This window comes from Ctenocephalides felis, unplaced genomic scaffold (genome assembly GCF_003426905.1).
Source record: "Ctenocephalides felis isolate EL2017-DRISC unplaced genomic scaffold, ASM342690v1 CF-g0.4_SCAFFOLD_01886, whole genome shotgun sequence".
Taxonomy (NCBI): domain Eukaryota; kingdom Metazoa; phylum Arthropoda; class Insecta; order Siphonaptera; family Pulicidae; genus Ctenocephalides; species Ctenocephalides felis.
In genome coordinates this window covers 98,339,688-98,358,904 of record NW_020538040.1, presented here as the reverse complement: position 1 = coordinate 98,358,904, position 19,217 = coordinate 98,339,688, and the positions used below count along the sequence as shown (strand labels likewise).

General features: G+C 30.0%; 1 protein-coding gene across 1 annotated transcript; it reads right to left on the bottom strand.

Annotated features, from left to right (window-relative positions):
- Positions 1-5,123: 5,123 nt before the first annotated feature.
- On the bottom strand, positions 5,124-8,853 carry LOC113375573 (proteoglycan 4-like). The gene is made up of 2 exons (XM_026615506.1): positions 8,796-8,853; positions 5,124-6,214 (listed from the first exon to the last, which is right to left on the bottom strand). Exons 1-2 carry the CDS (start codon positions 8,851-8,853, stop codon positions 5,124-5,126), a joined length of 1,149 nt encoding a protein of 382 aa, XP_026471291.1.
- Positions 8,854-19,217: the final 10,364 nt, after the last annotated feature.

Sequence of the window (19,217 nt, the reverse complement as noted above, 5' to 3'; positions counted from 1 at the left end):
CACAGCAAAAAGGTGTCTTGAAGAGAAAGCAAGCCAGCGGACGAAAAATAAAAATTAGAAAGCAGGTTAATCTGATAATGAAGAAGAGGAAAGATAATGAATACCATACGAGACAACGTAGATAATATACAAAATATAGAGTGGGAAAACATGGTAATGATGGGAACACTTGTTTGAAATTGCGTGAATATGGAACATGAACAGAAAATAGATTGATTTTTGAGTTGAGTCTCAAACAATCGATAACGACTGTGTGGTGAGTATGAGACGAACTCTAATATTAATTAGTTATAAGGATGATGAATATAACGGCCATTAGTGTGAATCAATTAGATAGATGGCTTCGTGAAAAAAGTTTGTTATGAATTATGTAAGGTTGGCTATAAATATGCTTGTTGATTGTTTAAAATAAAGTATATAAAATATATAATCAGCGAAAATTATTATTATTAACTTTCCGTTAGTTTTTGGCAAAGGCAGGTCCAGCCGTTCTGGATATACGGAGCAATGAGCGCTGAAAATAGAAATTGAGTTTTTGAGATAACGGAGCATCCGATTTGAATGATCTAAACAACATTCAATACGTAATGACGGGGAGAAGTGATTAGATTTTGGTAAAGGCAGGAACTGCCGTTTGGGAGATACCACGTTAAATGTGTAAAAAATAGCAGTTTTTGAAAGAACTAAGCGTCCATTTGAATGATTTAAATTACTTTCTTTTTGTTTTGACAAAATAATTGCTTTTGGAAAAAAAAATTTTTTTTCCAATTCTTTTTTTTTTCAATTTTTTTTCTGTATATCGAAAATAATTTAGATTTTAATTTTGGCTAAAGTTCTAAAGCTCACTTATATACTTTAAATATATAATTTAGTTTATATAACTCTTATAAATATGAGACAATGTTACAGTATTTATAATAATCTATATGAAAACATTTAATATTTCTCGAACATTTCGCTACGGTACGGGACGTTCCTTACCGTTACAGCAATATGCCTTAAGGTACGATGCCAAACACAACTAGTTTTAGTATATTTTTTAGTAAGGGAAATTGATAATTACATTATCCTTAGCCGGATTATAGTAGTGACTAACATATATTTTTTTATCCTATAGAACGATGAATGCATTAATTTTTCTAATTTACCAGTTAGTTGGGAGAAATGTAAATTAAATGGTAAATTGAACATTTGTCTACTTGAAAATAGTGAAATATTGTCCTTAAATATTATGGATTAGTCATAAATTCAAATCATACAAGGCAACCCCCAGACACGGAGATTCAAACAAAAACGTATGAATTTAATATATATAACAATATATATTAAAACATAATTTTTTAAACAAAGTTAATAAGAAATCTTTGTAAAATGCCTGTCACAACCGTACCCACAAAATTTGTCACAACCGTACCCAACATACACTTCTGGAAACAAATCATCATTATGATCGAACTAATGTTCAATTTATAGCAAAATAACAAACAAATTAATCTATCTGTGTGCAAGTAGCAGTTACTATTAAGATAAATAGAACAGAAAAACTTTCTTTTGGCTCTTCGAAAGCAATGCGGTCTACTGATCATGGTGACGTAGAGCGCCTACTAGTATAGTTTACCATTTTGACGATTATCACACCGTACTCTCGCACAACCAATCCAGTCTCCCCTTTGTTAAACTTCAAGTCGAATAATAATTTTGTAAAATGTTATAATTGGTGTGCGTTTGTGAAATGTTTTGCTGTGAAGAAGTATTTTTTAACTTCCCGAAGGAGAAGTTTATGTTTTCATAAAAAAATCCGACTTGCTAATTTTATGTTTTCTCGACGTTTCAAGCCATTCTGAATCGAATGAGACCAAATTTGGAAAAAGTATGTGTGTGTGTGTATGTGTGAACAGATTTTTTGCCGTAAATCTACGTTTTCTCAAAAACGGCTGGATCGATTTCAAAAATTTAAAAGGCATTCGATGTATCTCGATGAGGACTAGCGTTTCTCAGTTTTGTGCGACAATCGGCCGGGCCGTTTCTTCGTAAATCGCAGAAAAGTGAAAAATAATTCGTCTACGTTTTAGCCCGCAATTCTGAATCGATTTTGAAAATTCAAAAACCGTTTGATTTTGATGATTGGAAATCGTGCTGATTAGTTTCTGGTAAAGATCGGCCGGGCCGTTTTCTTGTAATAAAGTTTAAAAAAAAAAAAAATCGACGATTTTTATGATTTTTTTTTGACGGTAGATACCATAGTCTTGTAGATCATACTAAAATATTACGGCCCTACGACAAGTCGTTTAATTTTGAAAAATCGTCAAAGTTTGCAAAAATTACTATCGTTTCTTTGACATTTGACAAAATTAAACCTTTGATCGACGTTTTCTCAAAAACGCCTGAACCGATTTCAGAAATTTAAAAGCCATTTGATGTATCTCAATGAGGACTATCGTTTGTCAGTTTTGTGAGACGATCTACCCAGCCGTTTCTTTGTAATTTGAAAATATGTGTTAAACTTTTCGTCCACATTTAAGCTCAAACTACCGAATCGATTTTAAAAAATCAAAGTTCGAAAGATATTAGTTGGGAATGATACTGATTAGTTTTAGGTGAAAATCTACCGAGCCGTTTTCTTGTAATTAACTGTTGAAAAAAAAATATAAGCCGATTTTCATGGAACTTTTTTGGCGATATATATCATGGTCTTATAGAACTTACTGAAATATCACGGCCTTACGACAAGTAGTTTAATTTTAAAAATTAATCAAATATTAAGAAAATGAGTAGTTTTTTTGACGTTTGTTAAAATTAAAATTTGACGATTTACTCCGTATGACGATAGAGTACTTGGTTTTAATGAACATAGTAAACCATTAAAGTCCTATGGAAACTGGTTCAATTATTAAAACTGGTGATTTTTGAAAATTTGATATTAGAAAATACTCCGAGTCAAAGTGTTCGCTCGTTTTCAATCATGTGTAAAAAATTCACTCGGAATACTTCTGATCACTCATCAATTAAATTATTTTTTATTGATTAAGTCGATTAATTACACATATCGGGAAGTTCATGTAACTTGCCTCAAGGCTAAATGCCAAACCAACTAGTTTAATTATTGACTTTTTACAAATACTACTACCATGAGCACATACTGTAACATAATATAAAAATATAATTTAATATATTTAGCTTTTGTGACGAATTACTTACATGCTACGTTTGTTTTTCCTTATAGAGTTATGGATGACAACCCAAACAGTTGTCTCATCTTTATGTGATGCATTTTTATTCATTGATGCAGCAGTGCTGGGTAAAGGCTATTTTGACTTAGAAATATATTGCTATCTGTATTTCTAAGAGATGTTACTACTGTGTAATATTGAGACAAAAAATCATGAATTTTGTATATCTTGTTATTGTTTTGACTAATGACATCAAAACTAAACTTCAAATCGTGATTCTTGACAATATTTATTATCTCACAATGAAAAAGAAAATTAGCCTATTTTATTTGTACAGGTCCTAACAAATGATTAAAATAATAAAAAATACCGAATTTATTCATATTTATAATTTATGGTAGAAATTGACAAGAACAAATTTTGTCTATTATGTACCTGCAAATATTCTGGAGCAGTCAGCATCATAGATTATGTTTACGTCACAAAGATTCTAATCATGAAAATTATCTCTGCTATTTAGGAGAAACTGATCTGTATTATTAGCATATAACAAATCTATCAATTAAACCGTGCTTAACATTCTGACAATAAATAATAAAAATAATTAACTTTGAATTATTAGATTATAACATTATTTATTACAAAAAACAGTTTATTTATTATTTATACGTCCCTATGGATGGCATAGTACATGTTTACAGATTTTAGATTTGAATTTTGTCAGAATAAATGTTTATGAAGAGAAAACGACCCGATCACCGTTTTCTATAGCAGACTATATTTTCAACTTTCTGCTAACACTCATTGCTTTTTATCCACAGCGACGATAAGGGCATTAAATATATTTTTCCATTCTTATATTATATATATATATATATATATATATATATATATATATATATATATATATATATATTGATTGTTTCTTTTCCGAACAGTAAATCCAATAATAAAAAACAATTTGTTTTTTGAAGATGTTTAATACGACGTTTCGGAACTAGGTACGTTCCATCATCAGGTTTATTCTGTAATAATGTATATATCCATATCACTAATATTTTTTTTTGTTAAAAACACTCGATTTTTTTGGAAGATATTTGTAGATGTTACGACTACACAAGACTTAAACACTCTTGTGTAGTCGTAACATCTACAAATATCTTCCAAAAAAATCGAGTGTTTTTAACAAAAAAAAAAAAAATATTAGTGATATGGATATATAAATTATTACAGAATAAACCTGATGATGGAACGAACCTAGTTCCGAAACGTCGTATTAAACATCTTCAAAAAACAAATTGTTTTTTATTATTGGATTTACTGTTCGGAAAAGAAACAATCAATATATTGAAAAAATCCAGGACTTATCTATTGAATATATATATATATATATATATATATATATATATATATATATATATTCGTATAAAGTACATTACAGATATTGATAAAAATTATATAATAAAGAAATATTACAAGTTATTTTTTTATTTTGTAATAATTAATTTATGACACAAAAAATCGTGTATATTTTTTTGATGAATATCCGAAACGGACGGTCGGACTCCGGTCATCCATTTTGTGACAGGAGTGTTTATTATAACTAAATGTATATTCTGCTTTGATGAATTAATAATGACGCAGTTTTTATTGAAAAAAATTATTTGTGTTGCCTATAAAGCTACATAAAGTGCGAAGATCATGGCGAAACAGATCGCGACAACCGATGACGACGCTAATCCAGCGCTGTTGCATCCCTCTTCATCGCACAGTTGGCAATCGTCATCGTCACCGCATTCTGACTGTTTAGTGGCATCGGCGCAGCCTCTAACGTAGTGCTCGTGATCACCTGCCATAATAATAATAATAATAATATATATATATATATATATATATATATATATATATATTTGTATTTTACATGTATTTTAGGTTGTGTAATGTATTGTAAATTTAGACTTTATAAGGTTCCAACTGACCGTGTTTAACGAGTTGTTTGAAGCATTTGAACTCTTCTGAAGCTTCTGATTCCCGTTTGCTGCGACGCAGGTGAATAACAGTGTTGTAATCACGGGCATCGATGATTTTAGATTTGTCATTAGTAATTGATTCAGATTTGTCGGTAGTAATCTGGCTGGGTTTGTCGGTAGTAGTCTGGCCAGGTTTGTCGGTAGTAGTCTGGCCAGGTTTGTCGGTAGTAGTCTGGCCAGGTTTGTCGGTAGTAGTCTGGCCAGGTTTGTCGGTAGTAGGCTGGCCAGGTTTGTCGGTAGTAGGCTGGCCAGGTTTGTCGGTAGTAGGCTGGCCAGGTTTGTCGGTAGTAGGCTGGCCAGGTTTGTCGGTAGTAGGCTGGCCAGGTTTGTCGGTAGTAGTCTGGCCAGGTTTGTCGGTAGTAGGCTGGCCAGGTTTGTCGGTAGTAGGCTGGCCAGGTTTGTCGGTAGTAGGCTGGCCAGGTTTGTCGGTAGTAGGCTGGCCAGGTTTGTCGGTAGTAGGCTGGCCAGGTTTGTCGGTAGTAGTCTGGCCAGGTTTGTCGGTAGTAGGCTGGCCAGGTTTGTCGGTAGTAGGCTGGCCAGGTTTGTCGGTAGTAGGCTGGCCAGGTTTGTCGGTAGTAGGCTGGCCAGGTTTGTCAGTAGTAGGCTGGCCAGGTTTGTCGGTAGTACTTGTGTCAGGTTTGTCGGTAGTACTTGTGTCAGGTTTGTCGGTAGTAGTCTGGCCAGGTTTGTCGGTAGTAGTCTGGCCAGGTTTGTCGGTAGTAGTCTGGCCAGGTTTGTCGGTAGTAGTCTGGCCAGGTTTGTCGGTAGTAGTTTGGCCAGGTTTGCCGGTAGTAGTCGGGCCTGGCTTGCCGGTAGTAGTCGGGCCAGGCTTGCCTGTAGTGGTCGGGCCAGGTTTGCTGGTAGATCCGCCGGTTGGCTCAGTGGTAGGGTTGTGGGTAGTTCCGCCGGTCGGCGTAGTTGTTGGTCCTGTACATACTTTTAGATTTTCTTCTTTTGTTTCATAAGGATCTCCGCAATTGTCGTTGTCGCAAGTGTAGCACTTAAATGAATGTCCTGTTTCAAGAATTGCATTACATTATATCTCACATAACTGGATGACTCGTAAAAATGTATTTAGAAAAAATTAAATGCGGACATATGTTAAGCAATATCAAATTACTATTTACGCGTTCACATGTGTTTAATTTTTTTTTCTAGGATATGATAATCGACAATTATTGAAATTACAGAATCAGGTATTATTACATGTATATGAGGTCTAATAGTTTTTTATCAATCGATTGTATGTATGTGTGGATACAATTTTCCGTCGACGTTTTCGGAAGTACCGGATTTGAATCATTCAGAAAGCAATCAATTTCTGTTGATAGGGAGATGTGCTGATTAGTGTAAAATGTGACAGTTTTTGAGAGAGCAAAGCATCCGATTCTAATAATTCAAAATACATTTTGTTTTTGAAGAAACGATCAGTGTTTGGGAAAAGCAAAAAAAAATTGTTCAAAATTTCCAAACAAAACAATTTTGAAATATGGTAAAGGATCCTTGATTCTAACTTCGATTGATCAAGTTTTATTTATTTACTTTTCATGTAAACGTATATGAGAGTCGTTGCCCAATTTATAAGCTCTTATATTTTGTCTATAAAATACGAATAATGAAAGTTGCAGCATTTATAATAATCTATTTGAAAACATTTAATATTCTTCGAAGTTCAGCATTTTGCTTTAGGGCACCATGCCATGCACCACTAGTTTATTTCATACTTTTACATTTTTTAACTTTTCGTAGGCTAGTTATAGTAATGGGCCGATAATCGAAAATGAAAATTTTTGCATATCTTCACGTTTTGAAGGTTTCTGAACACTTTGGCATACCTCAGAAAAAATAAATGTGTGTGTTTGTATGTCCGCATTTTTTCGTCCACGTTTTCGCGCTTTGAATTTAAAACCATTTGAATGATTCAAAAAACATTCCATAGCTTTTAACAGGGAGATGTGCTGATTAGTTTTTGACAAAGGCAGATCCTGCCGTTTCGGAGATACGGAGCAAAAAGTGCAGAAAATGGAAATCGACTTTTTGAGAAAACGAAGCATCCGATTCGAATTATCCAAGAAACATTCAATTTGTAACGACGGGGAGAAGTGATGATTAGTTTTTAGCAAAGGCAGGCCCAGCCGTTTTGGAGATAACGAGCTAAATGTGCAAAAAATGCCAGTTTTTGAGAGAACTAAGCATCCGATTTGAATGAATCAAATTTTCTACTTGTGTTGACGAAACGATTGCTTTTGGAAAAAACAACATTTTTATTTTTTTTTATTTCAAAAAAAATTTTTTTTTTGAATATCGAAAATTATTCGAACTTTATTTTTTTTTAGCTAAAGTTCTAAAACTTATTAATATACTTCGAATAAATATTTTTAATTTTGCAATTCAGTTTATATAATTCTTATAAATATTATACAATGTTCTAAATTTTAAATTCGATTGATTGAGTATTGTTTATTTACTCTACTATAAACATATATAAGTTACATTATTTATAATCTATATGAAAACATTTAATACTTCGTAAATATATATTACGGTACGGGAAGTTTGAGCAATTTGCCTTAAGGCACGATGCCATTCACCTCTAGTTATTTTATTTATATTGTGTTTGCTGTATTCTTACAAATATCTATATACAATATTTATATTTTAGCTGAAAGATGACACATACTGAGTACTACTAATACTAATGTAACACAATTTAGTACATTATTTTTTCATTTGACGTAGTGGCCGATAAAATAATAGATATATATATCAACATCGAAACAATCAAAAAGAATATATATTAAGGTGGTCCTTAATATAGACGTTTTCGAATTTCCTTGCTCCCAGGGGCTCAAATGGTTCCAAATTGATAAAAAACAATTCTCTGAAAGTTTGAGCTATTAATATTAACTTTTAGATAGTGTGCAATTCAATCAAACTTTGTATGGAAATAGCATGAAAAAAATTTTGAAAATTAAAAAAAAAATTTTTTAGGTATAACTTAGCGAAAAATAAATTAAAAGTGAAAATTCGTGTCATTTTTCATTGAAAATTCGACGCTCTGCAAAATTTTTGAAAATTTTCTTATGCTATTTCCATACAAAACTTTGATTGAATTGCGCTCTATCTAAACGTTAATATTAAGAGCTAAAACTTTCAGAGAATTGTTTTTTATCAATTTGGAACCATTTGAGCCCTTGGGAGCAAGGAAATTCGAAAATGTCGACATTAAGGACCACCCTAATATATATATATATATATATATATATATATATATATATGTTATTATTGTTGGCATTATCGATTAAGCTTGGCTATATAACAAATTTGAAACTTGTTTTCTTTTCACTATATTTTCATAAAAATAGTGGTATATTGCGACATTTTAATTTGCGGAACAGTATTGCACAATAATTCTCTATGGAGAAACACGATTCTTTTAATGTGGTTAAAGTCTATATCTATAATAACCTTCTTTACTGAAAAATTTTCTGTAACTTTATTTTATTTAATTAGTAAATATAATTCAATAATTAGTAAAAATAATCCGTTTTTTGCACTATTTTACTCATTTTTATCTAAATCATATGTCACTGACCTTCACGTGCTAACAATGCCACAAGACACAAAATTGCAAGGACTTTTACAGAAGCCATCACTGAACTTATTATTATTCACAGACTACACTAAAAGGTCTTTATAAGCAATGTTGCGGATAACGTTGTCCACCTTTATATATCCACAAAATCGTATAATCTTACTGATAATTTTTTATCAGTTATGAGATCGTATCAGAATTTGGCAGTCCAATGATTTTTTGTCAAATAGCATATTTTAATATTTACCCGAACAATTAATCTGTACAAAATGCGAACAAAATGTTTATTGTTGAAATGACCAAGGGTTAAGCATGGATAATCTAATTTTTACAAAATAAATTAATATATATTTGTGTATTCCGTAATAAGTAATTTTAAATAATTTACCTAGCACATTTTAGTAAAAGAACTTCTGATTCATATTTCATTCGTTACCTTTTCGAATGAGCAATTTATAAGTTATATAATAATAATTCTAAAATTCATTTACAATTATTAATTTATTGCAAATATTTTTTAATTAAAAATTAATATATCAAAAACAAATCTGTTATATAATATATTATAATTGCATTGAATATTAAACAGAACAATTTCGATTTAACAAAAACTTTATATTTAACTTTTCGTGGGGTAAGTTACAGTAATCGCAAAAAATCTAAAATGAAATTTTTTATGTATCTTTACGTTTCAAATGTTTCTGAACATTTTAGCATACCTTGTTAGAAAAAATTGATGTTATACTGCTAGCCGACTCGTTTGCATTAATTTTTGGTAGTACATATTTTCATATTTAATTATTCAAGAAAATATAGAATTATCATAGCAATTAAATGCTAACAAATCTATTATTTAAAATATCGACAATTTAAAAATTATAGGATATATCAATCACTCAGATAATTGTTATCATTTAGAAGCGTCAAAATTTATCTGGTCCTGTCTCATGAATCGATATTTTCTATCTTATCATTTTTGGCGATAATTATTATGAACCAGTTGCTTTTGTTTCGTGAATATTTCGTAATCCCGAATTTATATTAAAACCAAGATTACGATTGATTAGAATTGCTTTCCTGGTTAGCAGATATTCTATGATGAAATATGGAATATAATGAGAGATTCATTTAATAAAATATTATTTGTAAAATAATTCATGAGGTTGGAAATAAATTATTGAATTTATGTGATTTTTCAATTTTGGTGAATAACAATATGGTTTAAAATACAATCCATTCGTTTCCGTAGTTTTATAATTTTTAACTTTAATTAAATACATTTTAGTAATATCTGTAGTTGCAATTTTAGTGTTGAAATTTTTACTAATATCAGTAAAAAGGAGTCGACTGTTCCCTATGAATATTAGTTGGGTGTTAGCCTTAAAAAAAATTTTTAATGGAATAGTACATATCATTTTGTCAAAACTAGGCCTTGGTTGAATTGTGTTTCGAGACAAATTGCAAAACTTTTAGATTTGTGTAGATGACTTAAAACAAGAATTGAGATTTTGCTACTTAACATTGTGTCGGTGAAGTTTTCAACGGTTTGTTTTTAATATAAATATTTTGTGCATATCATTAGAAAAGAATCAATGAGATTCCCAATTAATATTATACATCCAAGGCTCGCTACCCATTTGTTTTTTAATTATTAACTTCCCGTAGGGTAAGTTATTGTAATGGGCCGAAAATCGAAATTGAAAATTTTTACATTTCTCTACATTTTAAAGGTTTCTGAACATTTTGGCATACCTCAGAAAAAATGGATGTTTGTGTGTGTGTGTATGTATGTATGGATACAAATTTCCAGTCACGTTTTCGGTCACACGGATCAACCGATTTGAATGGTTTAAAAAACATTCGATTCCTATTCATAAGGATAAGAGCTGATTAGTTTTTGGCAAAAGCAGGTCCAGTCGTTTCGGAGATACGGAGCAAAGAGTGCTGAAAATAGAAATCGACTTTTTGAGAGAACGGAGTATCCGATTTGAATGATCTAAAAAACATTCAATTAGTAATGATTGCGAGAAGTGTTTATTCGTTTTTGGCAAAGGCAGGCCAAGCCATTACGAAGATACGGAGCAAAATATGTAAAAAATTGCAGTTTTTGAGACAACTAAGCGTCCGATTTAAACGATTCAAAGAACTTTATGCTTGTCTTAACAAAATAATTGATTTTAGATAAAAAAAAATGTTTGTTTCAACTTTTTTGTTTTTCAAAAAAAAAAAAAATGTATATCGAAAATAATTCAGATTTTATTTTTAATTCTGACTATAGTTCTAATATACTTTAAACAAATAATTTCAACTTTGCAATTCAGTTTATATAATTCTTATAAATATTAGACACTGTTACAATATTAATAATAATCTATTTGAAAACATTCAGTATTCTTCAAACATTTCGTTACGTTACGGGAAGTTGCAGCAATTTGCCTTGAGGCACGATGCCATACACCCAACTAGTTTATTAATTAATTTATATAACTAAATTAATTAGATTTTTGGTTAGACCATAAATTAATCTGGTTGGTGGACTAGCACCAACTAGACCCATGCTCGCTGGTTCGATTCTCGCTACCGCCAAGTCTGACATCAGGCAACTTTGATGTCAAATTTCCACTTGGGGTTATAGATCACAATATAATTCCAAGTGGAAATCGTCCTTCGTGGACATAGTTGCATACAATCATATGCACACTATTACACATAAGAGCTAATAAAACCCCCACACTATTAGACATAAGAGCTAATAAAACTCCACACATAGGAGAATGATAACCGATGGGTTGCTTCTCATATCAATACCTTAGATCATAAGTCATACACAAAAAACAGCTTATGGAACAGTAATAAAAGAGTTCTGATTGCTGTGGAAACAATAAAATAAATTTAAAAAAAATAAATTAAAAAAAAGTGAAAATTGCCTCTCATGGGTATAGTTGCATATATAATAAAAATGTCAGCAAATACTTTGAGTATAGATAATTAGTCATAACTGTACTGGACAACTACTGGGTTGCCATCCACTCAAGATTCATATAATAAGAAAAGTCAAAACAATTACTGAAAGTCCTAAGTGTGACAGATTGTAATTAAAATAAAAACTAGCTGTAAGTGGAATTCTGTCTTAAGGCAATTAGGGCATCGTGCCTTAAGGCAAATTGCTGGAACTTCCCGTACCAAAAATTATTATTTTTTTAAAAACGATTAACATTTTTGAAAAAATTTTACTTAAAAAAAATAGATTTTTGAGAAAATATGATTTTGACAAAAAATTACTTTTTTTTGACAAAAAAAAATTTTTTATTCGAAAAAAAATAAAAATTTTTTTTGAGAAAAAAATTTTTTTTGAAAACAAAAAAAAATTTTGAAAAAAAATATTTTCTTCATTTTGACATATTTTGGAAATTCTGAACTTTTTTAACTTCCCGTAGGGCAAGTTATAGTAATCGCAAAAAAATCGAAAATGAAAATTTTTATATATCTTTACGTTTCAAAGGTTTCTGAACATTTTGGCATGCCTTAGAAAAAATGGATGTATGTGTGTGTGTGTGTGTGTGTGTATGTATGTATGTATGTATGTATGTATGTATGTATGTACGTGTGTGTATGTATGTGCGGATACAAATTTTCGTCGACGATTTCGGGAACACGGATCAACCGATTTGAATAATTCAAAAAACATTCGATTTGTATTGATAAGGAGACGTGCTGATTAGTTTTTGGCAAAGGCAGGTCTAGCCGTTCCGAAGATACGGGGCAAAAAGTGCCGAAAACGGTAACTCAGCTTTTAAGAGAACGGAGCGTCCGATTTGAATAATTCAAAAAACATTTTACTTGTATTGACAAGATGAAGAATCGATAAAATTTTCATGAAGGTAGGTCTAGCGGTTTCGGAAATATGGAGGAAAAAGTAAAAAAATGAGCCATTTGGCGGTCAAAAATGATCATTGGACTTATGCACATCAAATTATCAGATATTTTATAGAGATTTTAACAATAAGTATACATTTTGTTAACATTCCTATGGGTTCCGTACCAATGCTTATGCGTTAGACAGCGACGCGGCGCTTACGCGCTTTATATTTTGTCCCTATGCAGATAAAGCAGTACGATTGCTTTGAAAAAAAGTTCAAATCTTCCACAATATGTCAAAATAAAGAAAAAAAATTTTTTTTCAGAAAAAAAAAAAATTAAAAAAAATTTTTTTTTATTAAAAAGTTATTTTTTGTCCAATTTATAGTTTCTCAAAAATCTTATTTTTTCAAAGTAAATTTTTTTCAAAAATGTTAATCGTTTTTAAAAAAAATAATAATTTTTGGTACGGGAAGTTCCAGCAATTTGCCTTAAGGCACGATGCCTTAATTGCCTTAAGACAGAATTCCACTTACAGCTAGTTTTCAAAGCAATCGCACTGCTTGAACTGCATGGAGACGAAATGTCAAAGCTCGCAAGTGCCGCGCCGCCGTTTAACGCATAAGCATTGGTACGGAACCCATAAAAATGTAAAAAAAAAATATACTTATTGTTAAAATCTCTATAAAATATCTGATAATTTGATGTGCATATGTCTAATGATCATTTTTAACCGCCGAATGGCATTTTTTATTACTTTTTTCATTAGATCTTCGAAACCGCTAGACCTGCCTTTATGAAAATTTGATCAATTCTACATCTTGTCAATACAAGTAAAATGTTTTTTGAATTATTCACATCGGACGCTCCGTTCTCTTAAAAACGGAGGTACCGTTTTTGGCACTTTTTGCCCCGTATCTTCGGAACGGCTAGACCTGCCTTCGCCAAAAACTAATCAGCACGTCTTCTTATCAATACGAATCGAATGTTTTTTGAATTATTCAAATCGGTTGATCCGTGTTCTCGAAATCGTCGACGAAAATTTGTATCCGCACATACATACACACACGTACATACATACACACACACATACACACACACACACACATACATCCATTTTTTCTAAGGTATGCCAAAATGTTCAGAAACCTTTGAAACGTAAAGATATATAAAAATTTTTAACTTCCCGTAGGGCAAGTTATAGTAATCGCAAAAAAATCGAAAATGAAAATTTTTATATATCTTTACGTTTCAGAGGTTTCTGAACATTTTGGCATACCTTAGAAAAAATGGATGTATGTGTGTGTGTGTGTATGTGTGTGTGTGTGTGTGTATGTATGTATGTGTGTGTATGTATGTGCGGATACAAATTTTCGTCGACGATTTCGGGAACACGGATCAACCGATTTGAATAATTCAAAAAACATTCGATCCGTATTGATAAGGAGACGTGCTTATTAGTTTTTGGCAAAGGCAGGTCAAGTCGTTCCGAAGATACGGGGCAAAAAGTTTCGAAAACGGTAACTCAGTTTTTAAGAGAACGGAGCGTTATTTTAATAATTCAAAAAACATTTTATTTGTTTTGATAAGTTGAAGAATCGATACAACTTTCATGAAGGTAGGTCCAGCGGTTTCGGAGATATAGAGGAAAAAGTAAAAAAATGAGCCATTTGGCGGTCAAAAATGATCATTAGACATATGCACATCAAATTATCAGACATTTTATAGAGATTTTAACAATAAGTATACATTTTGTTAACATTCCTATCGGTTCCGTACCAATGCTTATGCGTTAGACAGCGACGCGGCGCTTACGCGCTTTATATTTTGTCCCTATGTAGTTAAAGCAGTACGATTGCTTTGAAAACAAAGTTCAGATCTTCCACAATATGTCAAAATAAAGAAAAAAAAATTTTTTTTCAAAAAAAAAAAATTTTTTTTTAAAAAATTTTTTTTTAAATTTTTTTTTTCGAAAAAACTAATTTTTTGTCCAATTTATAGTTTCTCAAAAATCTTATTTTTTCAAAGTAATTTTTTTTTCAAAAATGTTAATCGTTTTAAAAAAATAATAATAATTTTTGGTACGGGAAGTTCCAGCAATTTGCCTTAAGGCACGATGCCCTAATTGCCTTAAGACAGAATTCCACTTACAGCTAGTCATTTTCGATTTTTTTGCGATTACTATAACTTGCCTTACGGGAAGTTAAAAAAAATTAGCTAATCGAATTTTTTGATAATATAAACTTAAAATAAACTTTTACAAAAAAATGAGTACTTTTACAATTTACTTGAATAATGACAAATTTATTTCAATTTAAAAGGAATATTATCAGTTATTGTAATTGTATAGTGTATCAGACTTATAAAAAATTACCATTCATATTATAAGGATTTAAAAATTTTGAAGATAGAGTAGGGTGGGGCAGAAAGGTCCTATTTGACTTTAAGTAATTAAACTTAAACTAGATTTAAGTTTAGACAGTATTATACTGTCTAAACAAAATGAACTACATCACATAACACGTATCAAACAAGCAACTATCGTCCTATGTTCAGTAATAATCTTAGTTAATTGTTAAATACAGAAATGTTTTTTTAATATTTTTTAATTTATCTGTCCATTTTCACACCAAAGGCTGGGTACATAAAGACTTCTCTGGGGCAAACAGATTAAATGTCTTAATTTTAAATTTAATGTGATTTTACGAAATACAAGTTACATTTTATACAAAGATAACTCTGTATATAACCTTGATCTGGTATTTTTTCAGAAATATTCATCAATAGAGTTGGAATCACAAATAATCTATTTTATCTCTTCTTTTCTCAGCTTTTTTTTACTATTTTCTTATTGTTTACACTTTTGCCCACAGAGTTTCAGTTGGTCCTTTTTACCCACCCATATATAAGTTTTTATAGGCGTATAAAAAAACCTGTAGAATCTATGCTAATGTTAAAAATAACATTACATTTTATAAAACAATTAGGCAAAATATACTTAAATGTCATATTAAGGTCTCGTAAATTAAACAACAGTGCTCACAACCAAAAAAACTAACAACGAAAGGAAACACTTATTGTTAGTGAGATTGCTTGATTTAAGGTGATGGCTGATTACATATCTCTTGCTCTTTACTTTCAAATATTGCTATTAAAAAACATAACTTCACTTGTTTTCAAGATATTGTTGGTGAACGTATTTACCATCGGACTTTTAAGCCCCGCTCTACCATATTGCGAATTGCGTTATGTCTTATTTAGGCCACCTCATTAACATTTAAATATAAATTGCTGGTCTGCAAAATTATGAAATTTCTTTTAAAAAAATGCATTGTTATAAGAAATAAATGTAAACATTCTTTTTATTTTAATAAAATCAAGATATTAGATACGTTTTTTAAACGTGAATCTAATTGTGCGTATTTTCTTCTATGAAATAATGTTTATCATAGGTTTAAAAAATTATTTGCGTTTGAACTTGATTTATGTCATTATTTGTGTTTTTAATCTTATTCTAGTTAATAAATACTAATTACTTATAAGAAATTTATCTTATAGCAGTAAGATTGTCTTTTGAAGAAAAAAACACATTTTCCGTCAAAAAATTTATTGTTATATCATGTATAATTTGAACAGTGACATGTATATATAGGTATAAATTATATTTTTCATATAAATTTAATTTTTAAGATGATAATAATGTTTGGGAGAAAATCAATAAACTGTACATTATTAATACATAACGTGTAGCATTTCAAATACAATAATAATTCTGCATTATTATTAACGTTACATTGAAATTAAGTTACGTTAAATTTTTAAGCTTTGTAATAAAATTTCGAAAAAAATATTGAATAAACTAACATAATTTTTTATATAAATTAACTCGCGGACAGTGCATCTATATTTTATACATAAATTAACTATTAGATTTTCTAGAATCATATTTAAATTAAATTGAAAAATTATCTTAACATTATCTTGGAATTGTATGATTTCATTTGAAATAATTTTTTTCAAAATATAATATATATTTTATTGAATATGGTATAATGAAATAAAGTATTACTTCCACTAACACAAAAATACACATAATATGTTTGAAATTATAATTAAATCTTATAAAAGCTCTTCACGATATAAAGCGACAATAAGTTACTAACATGTTGTATAGTTTTTTTTTAATAATATTTATCGATCTACAAACGACTAAGTAGTATTATACATTGAAGAAAGAATATATTTCTGATCATGTAAATCAGGTCAGAACATATGAATTTTCTTATATTCACAAAACTAAATCAAAATGTTTGAAATTTATAAATGAGAATTTATTATACAATATGTGTTCAAGAAGTAAATGCAATTTTTGTCAAAATAACATTTTTGTTTACTAAATTTTAATTTTCATTATCAGTTGGAATATATGAAATTCTTTTTATTTACATTACCATTTTAATGATTTTATAAGATTCAAATGGATAATTTAGAAAACAAGTTGACTTTTAAAAATTAAATGACTTCGAAGAAATACTTTTTGAACACATATTATATAGTATATTTAGCGTTTTTGTACAAAATATTATGTTATCATGTAAGTAGTTCTGTTTTATTGCATGAGTACTTGTTCTATCCATCCTCTCACTTACTGAATAATGAATACCCGAATGCAGAGATGATATTGTTAAATATGTGTGAAAAATCAATCGATTTTTTGCAGTAGTTTTTTTTTATTGGTGTTCTTATTAATAATGAAGAGCAATGAGCAGAAAATTTGTTACGTTTTTTAACGTCTGTTCTGGTTGTTAATATTGACAGTTCGCCAGTTTTAGAGCTGGTTTCGATCCGGCAACGTTGTCGTCGAATATGCACCATAATTTTAAAGACCGATTCGTTCTGCTAAAGGCATTAATTGAGGGATTAAATTTATCAAACTCAACTGTCTTTGACCACTTTATTTGTTGCCCTAACAGGTTTTTGTTTTAAGCTTGACAGAGCGTAAAACATGAATTATCACCCCAATTATAACAGTAATTAAGTTTTTTCAATTTGTATACTACTGTGTACATATATGAGTAAAACTCAATTTAAAACTATCTATTTTACTAAATCTTATTCATCCCCCTCAAAATAATGTGCCGACACTATGCCAACTCTTTTTCCAATTTTCAAAGCATTTTTTATTCTCTTCTTCCGGAATAGGCCATTCTGGAAACTAAAGGCTTAGTTCCTTCTTTGATTCGGCTTTTATGTCTTCAATCGAGTCAAAACGATGTTCACGCAGCAATCCTTCGAGTTTAGAGAATAGCCACAAGTCACACAATGATAAGTCATACGAATTCGGTGATTGCGAAACGATATTGGTTGAATTCTTGGCGAAATCTTCACGAAGAACGAGTGCAGTGTGCGACGGTGCATTATTGTAGTACAAAAAATATTTTCAAAATAGTATTGACTGACCTATTCAAAATTACAACAATATCAGCACTCTCTCTAGTTGTCAATATTATTGACGTCCAGCTCATCAGCAGATGTTCTTAGTCGGTTTAGATGTGGTTCGTCTCCAACGCATTCTCGACCTTCTTTGAACAATTTGTGCCAATCAAAAACACTTGCTCTTGACATTGACTTTTTACCAAAGATCTTCTGCAACACATTCTGAACAGTTCGGCTGCTAATATTTCATTTAGCACACAAAATTTAATGCTATTTCTTTATTGAATAATTTAGCAGACATTATAAAAATTAAAGAAACTGCTTTTCTTTGCTTTCAAACAGATGCGTAACTACTACACCAATAAACCAATTGTCGTAAAATTTGACATAAATGTCAATAAATGTATATAACTTAAAAATAAATCATTTGTCCTGGAAAATTTACATTGACAAGTCTTACTCATATTTGTCCACAGTATTATATATAAAAAAGTTATAATATTTTTTTCTAGAATTTACACAACAATATTAATAATATCAAAATATGAATTGATTGAATATTAAAATCATGATGCTAAATCTAAGTTCCTTCGTTGAAATTCCAAACATCTATTAGCTTGGCAGCGATATTCCTACAGCGACTACTTTAAAAAACATCTCTTTTATTAAATAAGGCTTTCTGGTAATGTATCCAAACAAAGAAACACAAATATTAGTGGCTTTATGCGTATTTTACATACATTCTAATGTGTTGAATATTGTTGAACGTCGATCGAATATATCTCTAGTACCAGTGATGAATAACTACTAGTAAAATTTACATTTTCGTTGTTACCGAATAAATAGTTTAAGAAAACTAAGGTAATTACAGAGTTCTTTTTATATAAAAAATTAAAAATTTAGTCGAAATTTATTTATTTTGTGATATCTATACTTATTTTATGTTTTTTTTAAATATTTATTTTTAGAACGTTTGCATAATTATAGTTACCAAATTGAAATTACTTATACCAGAAATAAATTAAAAAAAAACAATTCAGTGTTTTATGCAAGTGGTTTATAAGGGTGTTTATGTAAACAGTAAAATATGTGCAATATATCAAACTAATTATCTGGTGTAGTGAAATG

Bases quoted from the DNA above. Each gene is read 5' to 3' on its own strand.
- LOC113375573 (XM_026615506.1), bottom strand. From the start codon at position 8,853: ATGGCTTCTGTAAAAGTCCTTGCAATTTTGTGTCTTGTGGCATTGTTA. The intron at 6,215-8,795 runs GTCAGTGACATA...TTCTTGAAACAG, and splicing joins GGCATTGTTAGCACGTGAAG to GACATTCATTTAAGTGCTAC.